Source organism: Macaca nemestrina, chromosome 13 (genome assembly GCF_043159975.1).
Source record: "Macaca nemestrina isolate mMacNem1 chromosome 13, mMacNem.hap1, whole genome shotgun sequence".
In the NCBI taxonomy this organism is placed as follows: Eukaryota; Metazoa; Chordata; class Mammalia; order Primates; family Cercopithecidae; genus Macaca; species Macaca nemestrina.
The window spans coordinates 105581560-105602876 of NC_092137.1; the positions used below are offsets into that span (position 1 = coordinate 105581560).

General features: G+C 41.2%; 2 protein-coding genes across 39 annotated transcripts in view; one reads left to right on the forward strand and one right to left on the reverse strand.

Annotated features, from left to right (window-relative positions):
* The window catches only part of LOC105471788 (interleukin 37), a 170577-nt gene that overhangs the window by 140350 nt on the left and 8910 nt on the right, over positions 1-21317 (reverse strand). The window contains exon 1 of one of the 36 annotated variants that reach the window (XM_071077070.1): positions 12945-12995. The exons of 33 other annotated variants lie outside the window; for them this stretch is intronic. The gene's annotated coding sequence lies outside the window, so the exon portion shown is untranslated. Of the gene's footprint in view, positions 1-11467; positions 11586-12944; positions 12996-21317 lie in introns of those variants that run through there. 2 more of the 36 variants (XM_071077071.1, XM_071077067.1) reach the window with 2 other exon arrangements.
* LOC105471785 (interleukin 1 alpha) lies at positions 8056-19376 on the forward strand. 3 transcript variants are annotated; one of them, XM_071077056.1, is made up of 7 exons: positions 8056-8077; positions 11116-11170; positions 12130-12178; positions 13058-13280; positions 14923-15093; positions 16482-16606; positions 19110-19376. In XM_071077056.1, the coding sequence occupies exons 2-7, from the start codon at positions 11124-11126 to the stop codon at positions 19308-19310; spliced, it is 816 nt and encodes a 271-aa protein (XP_070933157.1). In that variant the 5' UTR covers positions 8056-8077; positions 11116-11123; the 3' UTR covers positions 19311-19376. The 3 variants fall into 3 exon arrangements, with proteins under 3 accessions (XP_070933157.1, XP_011722812.2, XP_011722811.2); XM_011724510.3 differs by lacking the exon at positions 8056-8077 and adding an exon at positions 8736-8814; XM_011724509.2 differs by lacking the exon at positions 8056-8077 and adding an exon at positions 10310-10449.

Here is a 21317-nt window from a genome sequence, read left to right on the forward strand (position 1 = left end):
ACATGATTTGTATCTGGGATATTAATTCAACAGTACCAACATTATTATTGGTCATTTTATTTTCACAGCTAATTTATCTTTAATCTGGAATCCAAATTTGGCCAACATGAAAGCATCTGATTAGTTTCTGGGTTTGTCTTATTGGAAACTTCATCTCTCAGAGAGTAGAGAATATGACAGAGGAATGCTAATCTAAACATATTTCTGTCCAAGAATAAAATGATTTGTGAAAGAGGAATTTGAGATAAAGTGAATGTCATCTTGGAGTTTATGATAAAGAAGGGAAGGCGAGTCATATATAGGATTAGTCAGAATAGACTAGGTTATATTACCGTAACAAATAAATTCCAAAATCTCAGTGACTTACTACATCTAATACAGGTCATTCTATTCTCATGCATTTGCAACCACACCTAATTCATTTGTAGCACATTCTCTAGAACACGTGACTTCCAAAGTTGCTGCATCAGGGCAAGTTTATGTGACACAGGCATACACTAGCCCTTGATTGCATCAGCCAAGACACGTAACACATCATCTATCACTTCCTCTCAGAGTTCAATGGCCAGAAAAAAACGCATGTCCCCAGCTTAAACTGCAAGGGAGACCAGGAAAAGAAGACAGACATTAACAGAGTAATCTCTCAAATGAGCAGGTATTTGGTGAGCACTGTCTACCACATGTATGTTCTCTAGATTTCAGGAAAGCAAATATCAAAAAAAGTTTGAGTGTCCTAATTGTCTAAAACCAAATCTATATATGCCTTGAATAAAAGAAAGACCGAAAGAAAAGACAATGGAGTCATAAGAATGATTATCTCTAGTTATTAAATTGCAGATTTTCCTTTGTTCTTTATATTTTTATATTTCCTCAGCAAAATTTAAAGAACATGTTTTAGAATCTGAAAAAAGTAACACAAGCTATTCTTGGAAGTTGAAACACAAGTTTAGACCAGAGATAACCTTGACTCCACTAAAGAAAATGACTCAAAAGGAAAGGGAATTTCTTTAAAATGCGCTTTTGATGAGAGAACCAGAATTAGTCAGAAGAAAAGTGACAGACGGGCACAGACATGACTGCTTCCACACCGGAAGCTCTCTGAGGAACTCTGATTTTTAAAGGGCATCCATGAAGAGGGAAAGGAGGACAGGTCTCCAAAAAGAAGAGAAAGAGGAGGCAATCCTGTTCATCACTGTATTAGGCCATACTTGTGCTGCCATAAAGAAATACCTAAGACTGAGTAATTTACAAGGAAAAGAAGTTTATTTTGGCTTATGGTTTTGCAGGCTGTACAAAAAGTATGACACCACCATCTGTGTCTGGTGAGGGCCTCACGAAGCTTCCAATCATGGCAGAAGGCAAAGAGGGCCAGGCATGTCATGTGGTGAGAGCAGGAGCAAGACAGTGAGGGAAGAGGTACCACACACTTCTAAACAACAAGGTCTTGTGAGAACTCAGTCCCTATTGAGAGGACAGCACTGAGCTATTAACAAGGCATCTGTCCCCATGATCCAAACATTTCCCAGCAGGCCTCACCTTCAACACTGGGGATTACATTTCAATGTGAGATTTGGAGGGGCAAACATCCAAACTTTATTATTCCACCCTTGGCTCCCTAAATCTCAGTGCTTCTCACATTGCAAAATAAAATCGTGCCTTCCCAATAATCCCCCCAACTTTTAACTCATTCCAGCCCCAACCCAAAAGTCCCAAAGTCCAAAGTCTCATCTGGGATTCAAGTCAAGTTCCTTCCACCTATGAGGCTGTAAAGTCAAAAACAAATTATTTACTTCCAAGATTCAAAAGTGATACAGGCATTGTGTAAACATTCCTATTCCAAAAGGGAGAAATTGGTCAAAATGTTACCAGGATTGGGTCCCAATCCAGAACCAAGAGAAGGCTCTGGACCTTGTACAAGAAAGAATTCCTGGCGAGTCCATACAGTAAAGTAAAAGCAATTGTATTAAGAAAGTAACAGAATAAAGAATGCCTACTCCATAGGCAGAACAGCAGCTTGGGCTGCTGGACTAAGGATACTTAATAGTTATTTCTTAATTATACATTAAACAAGGGGTGAATTATTCACAAGTTTTCTGGGAACGAGGTAGGCAATCCCCCAAGCTGAGGGTTCCTCCTCTTGTTAGTCCACATGGGGTACATTTTAGATGTTGCCATGCCATCTGTAAACTGTCATGGTGCTGAGACAGGCACAGACATGACTGTTTGGATCATGGTGGAAGTGTCTTTTGGCATGCTAATGCATTATAATTAGCATATAATGAGCAGTGAGGACAATCAGAGGTCACTCTCATTGCCATCTGTATTAGTCTGTTCTCACACTGCTGTAAAGAACTGCCCAAGACTGGGTAATTTATAAAGAAAAAGGGTTTAATTGACTCACAGTTCTGCATAGCTGGGGAAGCCTCAGGAAACTTACAATCGTGGCAGAAAGGAAAGCAAGTACCGTCTTCCTAAGGCTGCAGGAGAGAGTGAGCATGTGTGTAGGAGGAACTTCCAAACACTTATAAAACCATCAGATCTTATGAGAACTCACTCAGTATCACGAGAACAGCATAGGGGAAATTGACTCCATAATCCATCACCTCCCACCAGGTCCTGCCCTCAACATGTGGGGATTATGGGAATTATAATTTGAGATGAGATTTGGTTGGGGACACAGAGCCAAACCATATCACCATTTTGGCTTTGTGGGTTTGGGCCAACTTCTTTACTGCAACCTGTTTTATCGGCAAGGTCTTCGCTACCTGTATCTTGTGCCAACCTCCTATCTCCTCCTATGACTTAGAATTCCTAACCTCCTAGGAATGCAGCTCAGTAGGTCTCAGTCTTATTTTACCCAGCCCCTATATAAGATGGAATTGTTCTGGTTCAAACAGCTCTGACAAAAAAAAAAAAAAGCAACAGGTCCCACACAAGTCTGAAATTGAGCAGGGAAGACATTAAGCCTTAAAGCTGCAACATAATCTTTGATTCCATGTCCTGCAAGCTGGTTCAAGAGGTAGGCTCCCAAGGTCGTAGACAGCCCTGCCTCTGCGGCTTCCCTGGGAGTAGCCCATGTGGCTGATCTCATGGGTGGGAGTTGAGTGTATGCAGCTCTTCCAGGCTCAGGGTGCCAGCTGCCAGTGCATCTACCATTCTGGGATCTGGAGGGCAGCAGCCCTATTCCCACAGCATCACCAGGCAGTGCCCCAGTGGGGACTGTGTGTGAGGACTCCAACCCCACATTTTCCCTTGGCATTGCCCTAGTAGAGGTTCTCTGCAAGGGCTCTGCCCCTGTATCATGCTTCTGCCTGGGAACCTAGGGTTTCTAACACATCCTCTGAAATCTAGGCGGAAGTGCCCAGGCTCCCTCAATCTTGCATTCTGCGTGCCTGCAGGCTTAACACGACATGGAAACCACTAAGGCTTATGGCTTGTGCCCTCTGGAGTGGTGGCCCAAGCTGTATCTTGGCCCCTTTGAGCCAAGGCTAGAGTCAGAGCAGAGTGGCCAGGATGCGGGCAGCAGTGTCCCAAAGCTGTGCATAGCAGTGTGGCCATGGCCTGGCCCATAAAACCTCTGGGCCTAGTGCACCAAACTTCTGCACCTGTGATGGGAAGGGCTGTTTCACAGATCTCTGAAATGCCCTCAAGGCCTTTTTCCCATTGTCTCGAATATTAGCACTTGGCTCCCTTTTAGTCATGCTAATCTCTCTAGCAACGATTGCTCTGCAGCCTACTTGGATTCTTTCTCTGCCACAAGGCCAGGCTGCAAATTTTCCAAATTTTTAGACTCTACTTCCATTTTAAATATAGGTTCCAACTTTAAGTCATTTCTTTATCCCTGAGCATAGGCTGTTAGAAGCAGACAGGCCATATCCTGGCTTAGAAATTTCTGAGTAGGCCGGGGGCGGTGGCTCACTCCTGTAACCCCAGCACTTTGGCAGGCTGAGGTGGGTGGATCACAAGGTCAGGAGATCGAGACCATCCTGGCTAACACGGTGAAACCCCGACTCTACTAAAATACTAAAAAATTAGCCGGGCGTGGTGGCAGGTGCCTGTGGTCCCAGCTGCTCAGGAGGCTGAGGCAGGAGAATGGCATGAACCCAGGAGGCGGAGCTTGCAGTGAGCCGAGATGGCGCCACTGCACTCCAGCCTGGGTGACACAGTGAGACTCTGTCTCAAAAAAAAAAAAAAAAAGAAAATTTCTAAGCAACACTTTGCTACTGAGAGGTTTCTTCTACTAGATACTCTAAGTCATCACTCTTACGTTCAAACTTCCACAGATCCCCAGGACACAAACACAATGCACCCAATTTCTTCACTGAGTTATAGCAAGGGTGACCTTTGCCCCAGTTCCCAATAAGTTCCCCATTTCCATCGGAGACTTTGTCACCCTGGACTTCACTGGCCATATCACTATCAGCATTTTGGTCACCATTTAACCATTTAACCAGTCTCTAAGAAGTTCCATACTTTCCCTCATCTTCTTGTTTTCTTCTGAGCCCTTTAAATTCTTCCAATTTTTGCCCGTTACCCAGTTCCAAAGTTGACTCCACATGTTTAGATATCTTTATAGCTATGCCCCACTCTTCAGTACCAATTTTCTGTATTAAGCCATTCTTTTTTTTCTTTCTTTCTTCTTTTTTTTTTGAGACAGAGTCTCACTCTGTCACCCAGGTTGGAGTGCAGTGGCGTGATCTTGGCTCACTGCAAGCTCCGCTTCCCGGGTTCATGCCATTCTTCTGCCTCAGCCTCCCGAGTAGCTGGGACTATAGGCGCCCACCACCACGCCTGGCTAATTTTTTGTATTTTTAGTAGAGATGGGGTTTCACCATGTTAGCCAGGATGGTCTTGATCTCCTGACCTTGTGACCCACCCACCTCAGCCTCCTAAAATGCTGGGTTTACAGGCGTGAGCCACCACGCCCAGCCTGTATTAAGCCATTCTTATGTTGCTATAAAGAAATATCTGAGGCTGGGTAATTTATATGGAAATAAAGTTTATTTGGGCTCACAGTTCTGCAGGCTGTACAAGCATGGCACCGACATCTGCTCAGCTTTTGGCGAGGGCTTAGGAAGCTTCCAGTCATGCCAGAGAGTGAAGGGGAGCAGGGATGTCACATGTCGAAAGCAGTAACAAGACAGCAAAGGGGGAGTGCCACACACTTTTAAACAACCATATCTCAGGAGAACTCATTCACTATTGAGAGGACAGTACCAAGCTATTCATGATGGATCTGCCCCCATGATCCAAACACCTCCCACCAGGCCCTACCTCCAACACTGGGGATTACATTTCAACATGAGATTTGGAGGGAACAAATACCCAGACTACATCAATCACCCGTCTCCAGAGAAAAGGAAAAGGGAATTTAGAAACAGAAAAAACTGCATCCATCAGGGAACAGATGAGCTAAGGTGAAGAGGTAATTGCAGCTAAATAGAAATTTGCTGACTGAACGTGAAGCTGTCCCTTCCTGCTATGGACTTCAGATTTTAGCCCACTTGAATTGCTCCATATCCTCCAAGCCATGGCCATCCCTTGACTCTCTGGGTTCCCAAGCACTTGCTGCCTTCATCACACAGTTTGAGTTAAGGCAGAAAGACTGGTTTCCACGTACACTTTGTGGAAGCTTTCTCATTTCTCTATATAATCTCTGTCTTTTGTCTACTGCTTTAAAATCTAGAAATTGTTTACAAACACAAAGGTGATCCTTTAAAAGTTCAAAGTTGATTGTGTCACCAATATATACCACTCTTAATGGCTTCCTGTTAAACTTTGAGTAAACGCTTTATGGAGCCTACATAAGGCCATGACTGTCTGGCTCTTATGTTCCTCCTCATCCTCATCTCACCAATTCACCCTCCACTCCTGTACCCCTCACTCCTTCCCCCTTCTCTCTCTGAGCTCCAGACTCAATGACCTACTTCCACTCTTTTTGACCCCCAGGGACTTATCTCAGCCTGGAATTTTCCCTCTTCGCTCTCCACTGAACTGTACACTCCCAGTCTAAGACATGTGCTTCTGTCACACACCCTTACTGTACCTATCTCAGTTTATAATTATCTACTCATTTAGAAAAGTATCGATGAAGGTCTTCACTGTCAGCTTTCAGTATAGCAGGAATCATAGCTGATTTTACTTAACAGGGTTTCATTCTTTGTAACTTTTTTTTTTTTTTTTGAGATGGAGACTCACTCTTGCCCAGGCTGGAGTGCTATGGCGTGATCTCGGCTCACCGTAACCTCCGCCTCCTGGGTTCAAGTGATTCTCCTGCTTCAGCCTCCCGAGTAGCTGGGATTACAGATGCCTGTCACCACACCCAACTAATTTTTTGTATTTTTCGTAGAGATGGGGTTTCATCATGTTAGCCAAGCTGGTCTCGAACTCCTGACCTCAGGCGATCCACCCACCTCGGCCTGCCAAAGTGCTGGGATTACAGGCATGAGCCACCGCGCCCAGCCATTCCTTTTTCACTTATGGGTGAGAAGCCATTAGAGATTATTTCTTCTTTTTTTTCTCTCTCTTCACTGACACACCAGGGTCACTAAGTAGTAGGATACTGTGAACTAGAATTCAAGAAATTGAGTTTTAATTTTACCTCCCACTGTCATATGAATTCTCCATGTGACCTTGGGCCATACTTCCCCTGTACCCTGTTTCCTCTTTTATAAAAGTAAGAATTTAAACTAGATGGTCTCCGACATGCATCCTTCTCTAACATATTCTGGGACCTTCAACAGACTAAGATAAAGCAGAATAATTAAAACTTAATTTAAAAGAACACAGGAAAGGAAGCGGCTACATTAAGGAAGAGACACATCCTCATGGTTGAAGAAGCATATGCCCTGGTGTCTGGATCCCATTTAGGAAACATGGTAACTTTGCAATCTTGGGCAAATTGCTTAATTTCTCTGGACCTTGACTTCCTCTTCTGTAAGATGTGATAAGAACATCTACCTCACAGGTCTGATGAGAGGATTAAGTGAAATAATGTATTACAATCCCTTGAACCTGGTAGGCTGTTAGGTTAAGTCCTTTCCTCCTTCACTGTAGCTATAATGGAATTTAAAAACACATTATAACTAGAGCATGAGTTGCGACTAAAGGCTCAATTGTCTCTGCGTGTGTTGGCTTATGCATGCTTAATTCCTCTGAAAAGCTTTTATACCACGTGAAAGGAAATAATTGCATTTCCCTGAAAATTCACAGGAAAAAGTTACATTTTTCTCTTCATTCAAGTGATTCTGTCAGAGCCAACCACATGCAACAATTTTAAAGTTGCTTCCAAATAGGTTTACAGATATTTCCTGTCTTTATGGAACAACGGCAAGGCCATGACTGAAGTTCACATCCAGATTCCACCACTAACCATATACCCAATTACTTCAGTCACCTTCATTCAGGTCTTATATATCACAGAATAAAATCAGATTTCATCAGAGGAGGTGAAGAGAGGGAGAGGAGGTATTTCAATCCCTTCCCCCCTCCCCTGTTTTTTGTTGTTGTTTTTTTTTTTTAACAAGGATCCTAGAGTTACTGAATGATAGCATGTTCAAGGGGAAAAGACCCTAAGGATGATCTTTTTCAGTCAACACTTGGTGTTGGTGGTGATAAGAGACTCGAGCATCTTTATGCAGTAGAAAGAGAAGACTGGACTCGAAATCAGAAGCTTGACTTCAAGCACTGGTTTCATCCGTCTTGTGGTCTTGGGTTGGTCACTTCACCTATTCAAGGATCCTCAGCTATGAAAGAGGACAGTGTCAGCTAACTCTTGTAGGTGCAGTGAGGAGGCAGCGAGATAGTGCAGGTAAACTAGAAAACAATTGCCACATGAAAGGCATCACAATGGTTCTTTAGACTCATAAGCTCCAATCTTATAAAACATACCCAGTCACCTACCAACATAGAACATCTCACCTTGCATATCTGATTTTGTGGATCATGGGAAAAAACTGCTGATTCCTAGCAAAACCCATGGCATAGAATAAGTGCACAATAATTTTTTTTTCTTCCTAAATGATTTAGATGACAGTGACTCATTAAGGGTTTCTTGAGGCCTCCTCAGAGTCGAGAGGTGAGTGCCTGAAGCCACCCAACGTCCCTGTCACAGGATGGCTCCCAACACACACACACCACAGGCCTGCCCAGTATGTTCCACTATCCCTTCCCTAGAAGAGGTAACTTTTGTTCACAGTCCCAGAAAAGCAGGCTCCCCAAAACAATGCAAGGACCCACCTCTCTCTGAACCTCACCCACCCTAGTTTTCCTTTAAAAATCAATTGACAAGACAATCATGTGAAGGAAAATGTTGGGTGATATTCTAACCCAAGTTCGCTGCTTCTCAACCAAGTTCTCCTTGAGAAATTCAACAACCACATTTGGGGAATTCTCTACAACAGAGGAGTGAGGATGGGACCAGGATGGGTATTGCCTATGTGGGTGGAACCAGGGTTTTTTCCTGGATTACCAAAGAGATGGTATGCATTGCTCCCAGAAGCTAAATATCTTCAGGCTTTCAATGGTGGCCTTCACCTGAAAATGTTATCCCTGTTGAAGCTTTCGAGCCAATATTTTCATAAGAACTATATTTTCTTTGGTGAACTAAGGCATTATAATGATGACTATACAGGTTCTTGAGTGACTGAAGCCATCATTAGCATTGTTATTATTTTTGTTTAGTTGCATCTCCATAGCAGCTCACATTCACAATGTGCTTTGCAATTGTTCCTTAGCAATAGCCCTCACAAGATTCTCAGGAGGAGAGGGGGTAATCAGGATTAACATTTCTGTGTTGCCTAAGGAGGAACCAAGGTAAGCAGAAATGTAGCCAGTTGGCTGACATCACTGTTCCTTCAGGATTTATCCTTAGACACCCAAGCTTCTACCCTAGTCTGGTGCTACACTTAAATTGCTTACATCCAAGTGTGGTTATTTCTGTGGCTCTTGTTATAACTATTATAGCACCAGGTACATGACCAGGAGAATTAGACTGCCATTAAATCAGAATAAGAGATTTTGCACCTGAAATAGACCTTATGACATCTAACCAATCCTATTATTTATAATTAAACAGGAACAGAGGGAATACTTTATCCAACTCACACAAGCCGCTTTCCTCCCAGATCCACACTTTTTTGCTTTTCTATACCATGTTTTAGTGCCTTGCCTCTTTTTTTTTTCTCTCCTCTCTTCTACCTTGTTCTTCCATCCATTTCGTTTGTTTGTTTGTTTATTTTTTTTTTTTAGAGATGGGGGCTTCACTACATTGCCCACACTGGACTTGAACTCTGAGCCTCAAGTGATCGTCCTGCCTCAGCCTCCTGAACAGCTGGCACTACAGGGGCATGCCACCACACCTAGTTCATTTCCTTTATTTAAAATATTTATGGCTTAAACTCCACCTGGGAACATCCATTTGCTAAGAGTCTGGTGTTCTGCCACCTGAACTAGGCTGGCCACAGGAATTATAAAAGCCGAGAAATTCTTTAATAATAGTAACCAGGCAACGCCATTGAAGTCTCAGATGTAAAAATCCATGCCTTCCTTTCTCCCAATCTCCATTCCCAAACTTAGCCACTGGCTTCTGGCTGAGGCCTTAGGCATACCTCTAGGGGCTTTCACACACCTTCTTCTACAGAAGACACACCTTGGGCGTATCCTACAGAAGACCAGGCTTCTCTCGGGTCCTCGGTAGAGGGCTACTTTACTGTAACAGGGTCAGGGTGGAGAGTTCTGTCCCGATGCTCTGTCCCCTCTCTAGGAAATGTGTTGACAATATTCAGAGGAGTGAGAGGGTCAAGACTTCTTTGTGGTCAAATATCACTTTTCTCTTCTCTACCCTGACCTAACCAGGAGCTTGTCACCCCATACTCTGAAGTGATTTATGCCTTAATCAAGCAAACTTCCCTCTTCAGAAAAGATGGCTCATTTTCCCTCAAAAGTTGCCAGAAGCTGCCAAGTATTCTGCCAATTCACATTCAACCTGGAGCACAACCAACAGATTCAGCCGGAACACAACTCCAGCTACTATTAGAACTATTATTATTCATGAATTCCTCTCCAAATCTAGCCCCTTGGCTTCTGATTTCAGGATTTCTCCCTTCCTCCTAGAAACTTGATAAGTTTCCTGCACTTCCCTTTTTCTAAGACTACACGTTTGTCATCTTATAAAGCAAAGCAGTGAATAAAGGAACCAAGTCAATAACTTCTGGAATATCTGCAAACAACAATAATATCAGCTATGCCATCTTTCATTATTTTAGCCAGTATCAAGTTGAATGAACGTAGAAAAATACAAAACTGAATTCTTCCCTGTAAATTCCCCGTTTTGACGACGTACTTGTAGCCACGCCTACTTAAGACAATTACAAAAGGCGATAAGACTGACTCAGGCTTAAGCTGCCAGCCAGAGAGGGAGTCATTTCATTGGCGTTTGAGTCAGCAAAGGTATTGTCCTCACATCTCTGGCTATTAAAGTATTTTCTGTTGTTGTTTTTCTCTTTGGCTGTTTTCTCTCACATTGCCTTCTCTAAAGCTACAGCCTCTCCTTTCTTTTCTTGTCCCTCCCCGGTTTGGTATGTGACCTAGAATTACAGTCAGATTTTAGAAAATTATTCTCTCATTTTTCTGATAAGGACCGATTCGTTTTACTGAGAGATGGCAGAATTAGCTTCCTGTGAGGGCATGGGGTGAATACAACTGAGGCTTCTCATGGGAGGGAATCTCTACTACCCAAAATTATTAGGAGAAAACTGAACATTTCCAAGTCTGTCTCTCCCTTACCTCTGTGTAAGGGAAACACCTTATTCTTGTGGTGTTTCTGTAACCTCTTCAAACTTTCATTGATTGAATGCCTGTTCTGTGCAATACATTAGGTTGGGCACATAAGGAATAACAATATAAATAAAACATTCTAAAAGAAGTTTACGATCTAATAAAGGAGACAGGTACATAGCAAACTAATTCAAAGGAGCTAGCAGATGGAGAAAATGCTGAATGTGGACTAAGTCATTCAACAAAGTTTTCAAGAAGCACAAAGAGGAGGGGTTCCCCTCACAGGTATCCGGGTTAGAGGCTGGCTGAGCTGACCGTGGCTGGTGTTCTCTGTTGCAGAAGTCAAGATGGCCAAAGTTCCGGACATGTTTGAAGACCTGAAGAACTGTTACAGGTAAGGAATAAGATTTATCTCTTGTGATTTAATGAAGGTTTCAAGGCTCACCAGAATCCAGCTAGGCGTAACAGTGACCAGCATGGGGCCAGGCCGGCAGAGGCTGGAGGAATGTGTACTAGTTCTGAAGTCAGAGCAGGTTCAGAGAAGACCCAGAAAGACTAAGCATTCAGCATGTTAAACTGAGATTACATTGGCAGGGAGACTGCCATTTTAGAAAAGTTATTTTTGAGGTCTGCTGAGTCCTACATGAATTTCAGCATCAACTCAGACACAGCCTCTGTTGAGATCACATACCCTGATATAAGAATGGGTTTTACTGGTCCATTCTCAGGAAAACTTGGTCTCCTTCAGGAATAGGAAATGACTCCACAGCAAGCTGGGCATGTGAACGCAGATACGCAGGCAAATCTCACTCATAAGTAGAAGAAAGGTAAATGAACACAAAGATAAAATTACAGAACATATTAAACTAACATGATGTTTCCATTATCAGTAGTCAATACTAATGCAAACTAGGCTGTCAAAATTTTGCCTGGATATTTTACTAAGTATAAATTATGAAATCTGTTTTAGTGAATACATGAAAGCAATGTGTAACATATAATCTATTTGGTTAAAATAAAAATGAAGTGCTTCAAAACCTTTCTTTTCTCTTAAGGAGCTTAACATTCTTCCCTGAACTTCAATTAAAGCTCTTTAATTTGTTAGCCAGGTCTAATTTTTATAGATAAAGCACAGGTAAAGCTCAAAGCCTCTCTTGATGACTACTAATTCCATATTAGTAAGGTATGAATTACTCTACCTATGTGTATGTGTAGAAGTCCTTAAATTTCAAAGATGACAGTAATGGCCGTGTGTATGTGTGTGACCCACAACTACCGTGGTCATTAAAACACGTTGGCCAGAGACCAAAGTGAAATAACAAACAATTACATTCTCATCGTCTTATTTGGCAGTGAAAATGAAGAAGACAGTTCCTCCATTGACCATCTGTCTCTGAATCAGGTAAGCAAATGACTGTAATTCTCATGGGGCTGCTATTCTTACACAGTAGTTTCTTCATCAAAAGAGAACAGCAATGACTTGAATCTTAAATGCTTTTGTTTTACCCTCACTAGACATCCAGAGACCTGTCTTTCATTGTAAGAGAGACCAGCTGCCTTATAAAGTTGATGTGCATTGGCTTCTCCCAGAACAGAGCAGAATTATCCCAAATCCCTGAGAACTGGAGTCTCCTGGGGCAGGCTTCATCAGGATGTTAGTTATGCCATCCTGAGACAGGCCCCGCAGACCGCTTCACCAGGGGTCTGTCTCCTAACATGATGTGTTGTGGTTGCCCTCTCTGACACCAGCATCAGAGGTTAGAGAAAGTCTCCAAACATGAAGCTGGGGGAGAGGAAGCAAGCCAATTGAAAGTGAGAAATCTACAGCCACTCACCAAGCTGTGTCATTGTGTTTGGAGACCACAAATAGACAGTATAAGTACTGCCTGGTATGTCTTTGGTACTGGCTTTAAAAGCTGTCCCCAAAGGAGTATTTCTAAAATATTTTGAGCATTGTTAAGTAGATTTTTAGCCTCCTGAGAGGGAAGTAATTGGAAAGCTACCACTCACTACAATCATTGTTAACCTATTTAGTTACAGCATCTCATTTTTGAGCATGCAAATATATGAAAAAGTCATCCTAAAAAATCATCTTTTTACCTTGGAAGGAGAAAGGAAGGTGAGACAAAAGGGAGAGAGGGAGGGAAGCCTAATGAAACATGAGTTACCTAAGACCAGAATGGAGATCCTCCTCACTACATCTGTTGAATACAGCACTACTGAAAGGACTTTCATTCCCTGACCACGAACAGCCTCTCAGTTTCTGTTTTCCTTCCTCTAGAAATCCTTCTATGATGTAAGCTGTGGCCCACTCTATGAAGGCTGCATGGATCAGTCTGTGTCTCTGAGTATCTCTGAAATCTCTAAAACATCCAAGCTGACCTTCAAGCAGAGCATAGTGGTAGTATCAACCAATGGGAAGGTTCTGAAGAAGAGACGGTTGAGTTTAAGCCAGTCCATCACTGATAATAACCTGGAGGCCATCGCCAACGACTCAGAGGAAGGTAAGGGGTCAAGCACAATAATATCTTTGTTTCACAGTTATAAGTAAGTAGGGACAATAGAATTTAGGGGAAAATTAAACCTGGAGTCAGAATAACAAGAAGACAACCAAGCATTAGTCTGGTAACTACATAGAAAGAAAATTAATTTTTATCCTTCTCCAGGAGGGAGAGATGAGCAGTGGCCTGAATTGAGAATACTTGCTCACAGCCATTATTTCTTGGCCATACTGTAAAGGTCATGTGACTTTTAGCCTTTCAGGAGAAAGCAGTAACAAGACCACTTACAAGCTATGTTCCTCTCATACTAACTATGCCTCCTTGGGCACGTTACATAATCTTTCGGTGATTCAGTTTCCTCCACTGTAAAATGGAAATAATCAGAATCCCCCACTCTTTGGATTGTTGTAAAGATTAAGAGTCTCAGGCTTTACAGACTGAGCTAGCTGGGCCCCCCTGACTGTTATAAAGATTAAATGAGTCAACATTCCCTAACTTCTGGACTAGAATAATGTCTGGTACATAGTAAGAACCCAATAAATGTTAGCTATTATTATTATTACGATTACTACTACCTATATGAATACTACCAGCAATATTAATTTATTAATGACTGATTATGTCTAAACCTCACAAGAATCCTACTTTCTCATTTTACATAAAAGGAAACTAAGCTCATTGAGATAGGTAAACTGCCCAACGGCACACATCTGTAAGTGGGAGAGCCTCAAATCTAATACAGTTCTACCTGAGTATAAAAATCATGGTTTCTCCTCCATGCCTTTACTGTACAAGCCTCCACATGAACTAGAAACCCAGTATTCCTGTTTTTAAGATAATACCTAAGCAATAACATGTGTTTACCTAGAAGGTTTTAAAATGTAACAATATATAAGAAAATAAAAATCACTCATATTGCCAGTGAGAGTTTACTACTACCAGCGCTATGGTATGTTTCCTTAAAGTCTTTGCTATACACATACCTACATGTGAACAAATATGCCTAACATTATCAAGACCACACTATTTACAACTTTATATCCAGCTTTTCTTACTTAGCAATGTATTGAGGACATTTTAGAGTGCCCATTTTTCACCATTATAAGCAATGCAACAATGAACATCTGTATAAACATTCATTTCTCTCACCCTTTATTTCCTTAGAATATATTCCTAGAAGTAGAATTTCCCAGAGCCATGAAGATTTGTGACGCTATTGATATGTGCCACTTTGCAGAAATGTGGTGGATCTGCACTCTCAGTGACATATATAATTATTTTTAAGGCGTTCATTTTTTTCTGAGTGCATTCATTTGAACACATAGATAGGAAATACTGGTAGTCTTCCTGGTCAGTTAGAAATACCCACACAATGAGAAAGTTGTGCAAATAGTCTTTTTAAAAACAATGAAACTATTGCCTGAGGAATTGAAGTTTTAAAAGAAGCACATAAGTAACAACAAGGATAATCCTAGAAAACCAATTCTACTGCTGACTGGGTGATTTCACTTCTCTTTGCTTCCTCATTTGGATTAGAATATTCCTGAGATCCCCTCCAGAACTATCTTCCCTGCTTGTACTAGAATGTGTATATCATCTGTGTTTGTACATAGACATTAATCTACACTTGTGATCATGGTTTTAGAAATCATCAAGCCCAGGTCGGCACCTTTTAGCTTCCTAAGCAATATGACATACCACTTTATAAGGATCATCAAACACGAATTCATCCTGAATGACACCCTCAATCAAACTATAATTCGAGCCAATGATCAGTACCTCACGGCTGCTGCAATACATAATCTGGATGAAGCAGGTATATTAAAATGGTACCAGACATTTCCGTCATCCTCCCCTCCTTTCATTTACTTATTTTTTATTTCAATCTTTCTGCTTGCAAAAAAACATACCTCTTCAGAGTTCTGGGTTGCACCATTCTTCTAGAATAGCTTGAAGTACAGTGCTCCCATAAAAATCCCAAGCCAGGGCAGAAGGTTCAACTAAATCTGGAAGTTGCACAAGAGAGAAGTGTCCTATATTTGAGAGTAAAGGGTTGTGCACAAAGCTTGCTGATGTACTACCTCTTTGGTTCTTTCAGACATTCTTACCCTCAATTTTAAAACTTAGAAAACTCACTGTCAGACATATTAAATGACTTACTCAGATTTACCCAGAAGCCAATGAAGAACAATCACTCTCCTTTAAAAAGTCTGTTGATGAAACTCACAAGTAACACCAAACTAGGAAGGTCTTTATTATCTCTGATAACACATTTGTAAGGCAAAACCACCAATAAGCTACAAATATGGCTTAAAGGATGAAGTTTAGTGTCCAAAAACTTTCATCACACACATCTAATTTTCATGGCGGACATGTTTTAGTTTCAACAGTATACATATTTTCAAAGGTCCGGAGAGGCAATTTTGCAATAAACAAGCAAGACATTTTCTGATTGGATGCACTTCAGCTAACATGCTTTCAACTCTGCATTTACAAATTATTTTGTGTTCTATTTCCTACTTAATATTATTTCTGCAATTTTCCCAATATTGACATCATATGTGTATTTGCCATTTTTAATGTCACTAGATAATTCAATCATGTTGCTCTGTTGGTCCCTTGGGTTTACTCTAAATAGCTTGGTTGCAAATATCTTTGTATATATTATTGTTTTTTCTCCTATGTGGTAATCTCTTTGAGCATATCCCAAAGTGGAATGCCTAGATCAACGGGCATAATTTGACAGCTCTTATTAAACGTTATTCTGTAAGTAAAAACTGAACTACTTTTCAGTATCATTAGCAACATATGAGTGTATCAGCTTCCTAAACCCCTCCATTTTAGGTCGTTATGAACTCATGATCTAACAAATTACAGGGTCTATCCCACTAACAAAATTATAAGAGATTCAACACTTATTCAGCCCCCAAGGATTCATTCAATGTAGAAAATTCTAAGAACATTAACCAAGTATTTACCTGCTTGGTGAGTGTGGAAGACATTGTGAAGGATACAAAGATGTATAGAATTCCATTCCTGACTTCCAGGTATTGACACCATAGGTGGGGACCTAACTATACACACATACATACACACACACACACACACACACACACACACACCATGCACACACAATCTACATCAACACTTGATTTTATACAAATGCAATGAATTCACTTTATTTTTGGCTCTTCTCTTCACCAGTGAAATTTGACATGGGTGCTTATATGTCATCAAAGGATGATACTAAAGTTCCTGTGATTCTAAGAATCTCAAAAACTCAATTGTATGTGAGTGCCCAAGATGAAGACCAACCGGTGCTGCTGAAGGTCAGTTGTCCCTTTGTCTCCCACTTACCCTCATTTACATCTCATATGTTTGTAAATAAGCCCAATAGGCAGACACCTCTAACAAGGTGACACCGTCCTCTTTTCTTCCTACCACAGCCCCCACCTGCCCACCCCACTCCCATCGATTCCAGAGGCATGCCTAGGCAGGATCTGGAGAAAATATAATAGAGGTGGCAAAAGTAAATAAGAAGAAAATTACCTTCTTCTTTCTTTTTCCTTTCCCTGCTTGACCTTATTCACCTCCCACCCCAGGGCATCCATTTATTCCATTGATCTTTACTGACATCTATTATCTGACCTACACAATACTAGACCTTAGGGCAATATGGCCTGCCTCCAAGAAACTCAAATAAGCCAACTGAGATCAGAGAGGATTAATGACCTGCCAATGGGCACAAAGCAAAAAGTTGGGAACCAAGTCCCAAAATGGGACCTGCTGCTTCCAGTGCCCCTCTCTCTGCATTGATGTCAGCATTATCCTTCATCCCAGCCCTATCTCCACTACCACTTCCCCCCTCAAACACATACACACACACACAATAGCCTTAGATGTTTTCTCCACTGATAAGTAGGTGACTCAATTTGTAAGTGTGTAATCCAAGACCTTCTATTCCCAACTAGAACTTATGTGCCTGCCTGTGCTTTTCTGGATCAAGTGATGCCCACAGAGTAGGGTAGCAGCTTCATTCATGAACTCATTCAACAAGCATTATTCATTGAGAGCCTTCTATTTTTCAGGCATAGTGCCAACAGCTGTGTAGACAGTGGTGCATCAAAGCCTCTAGTCTCATAGAACTTAGTCTTCTGGAGGATACGGAAAACAGACAATTCAAACAACCAACAAAAGAGCAAGACACTGCAAAAAAAAAAAAAAATGAATAGGGTGCTAAGATAGAGAAAAGTGGGAGAGTGCTATTTAGACAAAGTGGTAAAAACAAATCCCCTTGTGAGATGAGAGCTGCCGACAGGAGGGGGTGGGTCATGGTTGTGGGTTTGGGGGTAGGACATTCAGAGAAGTGTGAACACACCCAAGCCCTACAACTTCAAGATGATAAAGGACAGCTCCAAGGATCAGAAGAAGCACTCTTGGGGCCGGGCGCGGTGGCTCAAGCCTGTAATCCCAGCACTTTGGGAGGCCGAGACGGGCGGATCACGAGGTCAGGAGATTGAGACCACCCTGGCTAACACAATGAAACCCCGTCTCCACTAACAATACAAAAATATTAGCCGGGCGTGGTGGCGGCGCCTGTAGTCCCAGCTACTCGGGAGGCTGAGGCAGGAGAATGGCGGGAACCCGGGAGGCAGAGCTTGCAGTGAGCCGAGATCGCGCCACTGCACTCCAGCCTGGGCGACAGAGCGAGACTCCGCCTCAAAAAAAAAAAAAAAAAAAAAAAAAGAAGAAGCACTCTTGGAACTGGGGCATTTTGAGAAGGAGAAAAAATATGCAGAGACTAGAGCTTGCATTTGGATTTCATTTGAGGTACAATGAAAAGCCATTAATGGGTTTCAGACAGTGCAATGCCCTGACCTCACTTATACTTCCTAAAATAGAAAACAGATCAGAAGGAAGGCAATAGAGAAAGCAGAAAGTCCAATGAGGAGGTTTAACGGCAGTCATGGGGGTGGGGTAAGGAAAAGAAGTGGAAAGAAACAGGCAGAATTGGGTTATATTTTGGAGATAGAACCAACAGAAGGAAGAGGAGAAATATCATTTACGAGAAGGGAAAAAGTAGGAGAGGAATAGGTTTGGGAAATAAATCCTGCTGACATTGGAAACCCCAAGGAAGCCTCAAAAGTATGTTTACTTGCTTTAGATTTTAAAGAGTAGGAAAGAAGCATCTCAACTTGGAATTTGAAATCTATTTTTCCATAAAAGCATTGTTAAATTCTACTCATACTCACAAAAAAAGTACACTCTGAAGAGAGTATATTGAAAGAGTTTAGTTACTGATATACTTAGGAATTTTGTGTGTGCGTATGTGTGTGTGTGTGTGTGTGTGTTTAACCTTCAATTGTTGACTTAAATACTGAGATAAATGTCATCTAAATGCTAAATTGATCTCCCAAAGGTATCATTTGTTCATTTGGAGATCAAAATGTTGAGGGGGCTTAGAATCACCAGTGCTCAGATTTGATGCAAAATGCCTTAGGCCTATGTTGAAGGCAGGACAGAAACAATGTTTCCCTCCTACTTGCCTGGATACAGTGAGATACTAGTGTCCCCGGTAATCTTCATAACTAATTTAGATCTCTCTCTAATCAACTAAGGAAATCAACTCTCATTAATAGACTGGGCCACACATCTACTAGGCACGTAATAAATGCTTGTTGAATGAACAAATGAATGAAGAGCCTATAGCATCATGTTACAGCCATAGTCCTAAAGTGCTGTTTCTCATGAAGGCCAAATGCCAAGGGATTGAGCTTCAGTCCTTTTTCTAACATCTTGCTCTCTAACAGAATTCTCTTCTTTTCTTCATAGGAGATGCCTGAGATACCCAAAACCATCACAGGTAGTGACACCAACTTCCTCTTCTTCTGGGAAACTCATGGCACTAAGAACTACTTCGTATCAGTTGCCCATCCAAACTTGTTTATTGCCACAAAGCATGACAATTGGGTGTGCTTGGCAAAGGGGCTACCCTCTATCACTGACTTTCAGATACTGGAAAACCAGGCTTAGGTCTGGAGTCTGCTCACTTGTGCAGTGTTGACAGTTCAAATGTACCATGTATATGAAAAAGCTAAATCCTTTACTGTAGTCATTTGCTGCGCGTGTACTGAGCCTTGTAATTCTAAATGAATGTTTACACTCTTTGTAAGAGAGGAGCAATGTCTAGTGGAACCAACACTAACATATAATGTTGTTTGTTATTTAAAGAACACCCTATATTTTGCATAGTACCAATCATTTTAATTATTATTCTTCATAACAATCTTAGGAGGACCAGAGCTACTGACTACGGCTACCAAAAAGACTCTACCCATATTACAGATGGGCAAATTAAGGCATAAGAAAACTAAGAAATATGCACAATAGCAGTTGAAATAAGAAGCCACGGACCTAGTATTTCATTTCAACTGTTTGCTTCTACTTTTAAGTTGCTAATGAACTCTTACTCAAATAGCATAAGTTTCTGGGACCTCGGTTTTATCATTTTCAAAATGGAGTGAATAATACCTAAGCCTTCCTGCCGCAACAGTTTTTTATGCTAATCAGGGAGGTCATTTTGGTAAAATACTTCTTGAACCTGAGCCTCAAGATGAAGGCAAAGCACGAAATGTTATTTTTAAATTATTATTTATATATGTATTTATAAATATATTTAAGATAATGATAACATATTATATTTATGGGAGCCCCTTCATCCTCTGAGCTTGACCAGGCATCTTCCAGAATAGCAGACAGTGCTTTCTGGGATGAGTAAGTTTGATTTCATTAATACAGGGCATTTTGGTCCAAGTTGTACTTATCCCATAGCTAGGAAACTCTGCATTCTAGTACTTGGGAGACCTATAATTATATAATAAATGTATATTAATTACTTTGAGCTGATAATTGGTCCAATCTTTGACTCTTTTGCAATTAAACTTGCCTGGGCGTTCTTGTTTCATTCAATTCCACCTGCAATCAAGTCCTACAAGCTAAAATTAGATGAACTCAACTTTGACAACCATGAGACCACTGTTATCAAAACTTTCTTTTCTGGAATGTAATCAACGTTTCTTCTAGGTTATAAAAATTGTGATCAGACCATATGTTACATTATTATCAACAATAGTGATTGATAGATTATTATCAGTCATAACTGAATAAAGCTTGCAACAAAATTCTCTGACTCATAGTTGTTCATTGTCTTAATCATTATTTTACTGCATAGTAATTAGGAACAAAAGGTAAACGTTTACATAAATAATTGCATTTAGTGTTACTTTATAAAACCAAACCAAGATTTTATATTTTTTCTCCTCTTTGTTAGCTGCCAGTATGCATAAATGGCATTAAGAATGATAATATTTCCGAGTTCACTTAAAGCTCACATTACACAAACACAAAACATGTGTTCCTATCTTTATACAAACTTACACATATAGGGATACATTAAAAACAACTAATAGGCCCGGCACGGTGGCTCAGATCTCAATCCCAGCACTTTGGGAGGCCAAGGCAGGAGGATCACTTGAGGTCAGGAGTTCAAGACCAGCCTAGGCAACATGGTAAGACCTCATCTCTACAAAAAAAAAAATAAAAAATAAAAAAATTAGCTGGACATGGTAGTGAGCACCTCGTTCCAGCTACTTGGGAGGTTTGAGGTGGGAGGATCGCTTGAGCCTGGGAGATGGAGGCTGCAGTGAGCTGTGTTCACACCACCACTGCACCCCAACCTGGGCGACAGAGTGAGACCCAGTCTCAAAAGATAGATAAATTTTTTTAAATGTTAAAAATATATAAAAGAGAATTTTAAAAGAACAACGAAGAGATCCAAGCATGGATGCAAGATATATTTAGTTGGAAAATCAAGGTTAATATCAAGGGATCTTGGAAATGGGTGTGGTAGATTTGGGTAAGGGGTAGTCTAAGATGGCCCTGTTTCTTGGCACTGGAGACTGGATGAGTGGCAGCGTCTTAACCACATTTTTGGTAGAAATATGGAGGTCTTCTCCGTTCCAGGACGAATGGTGAGTAAAA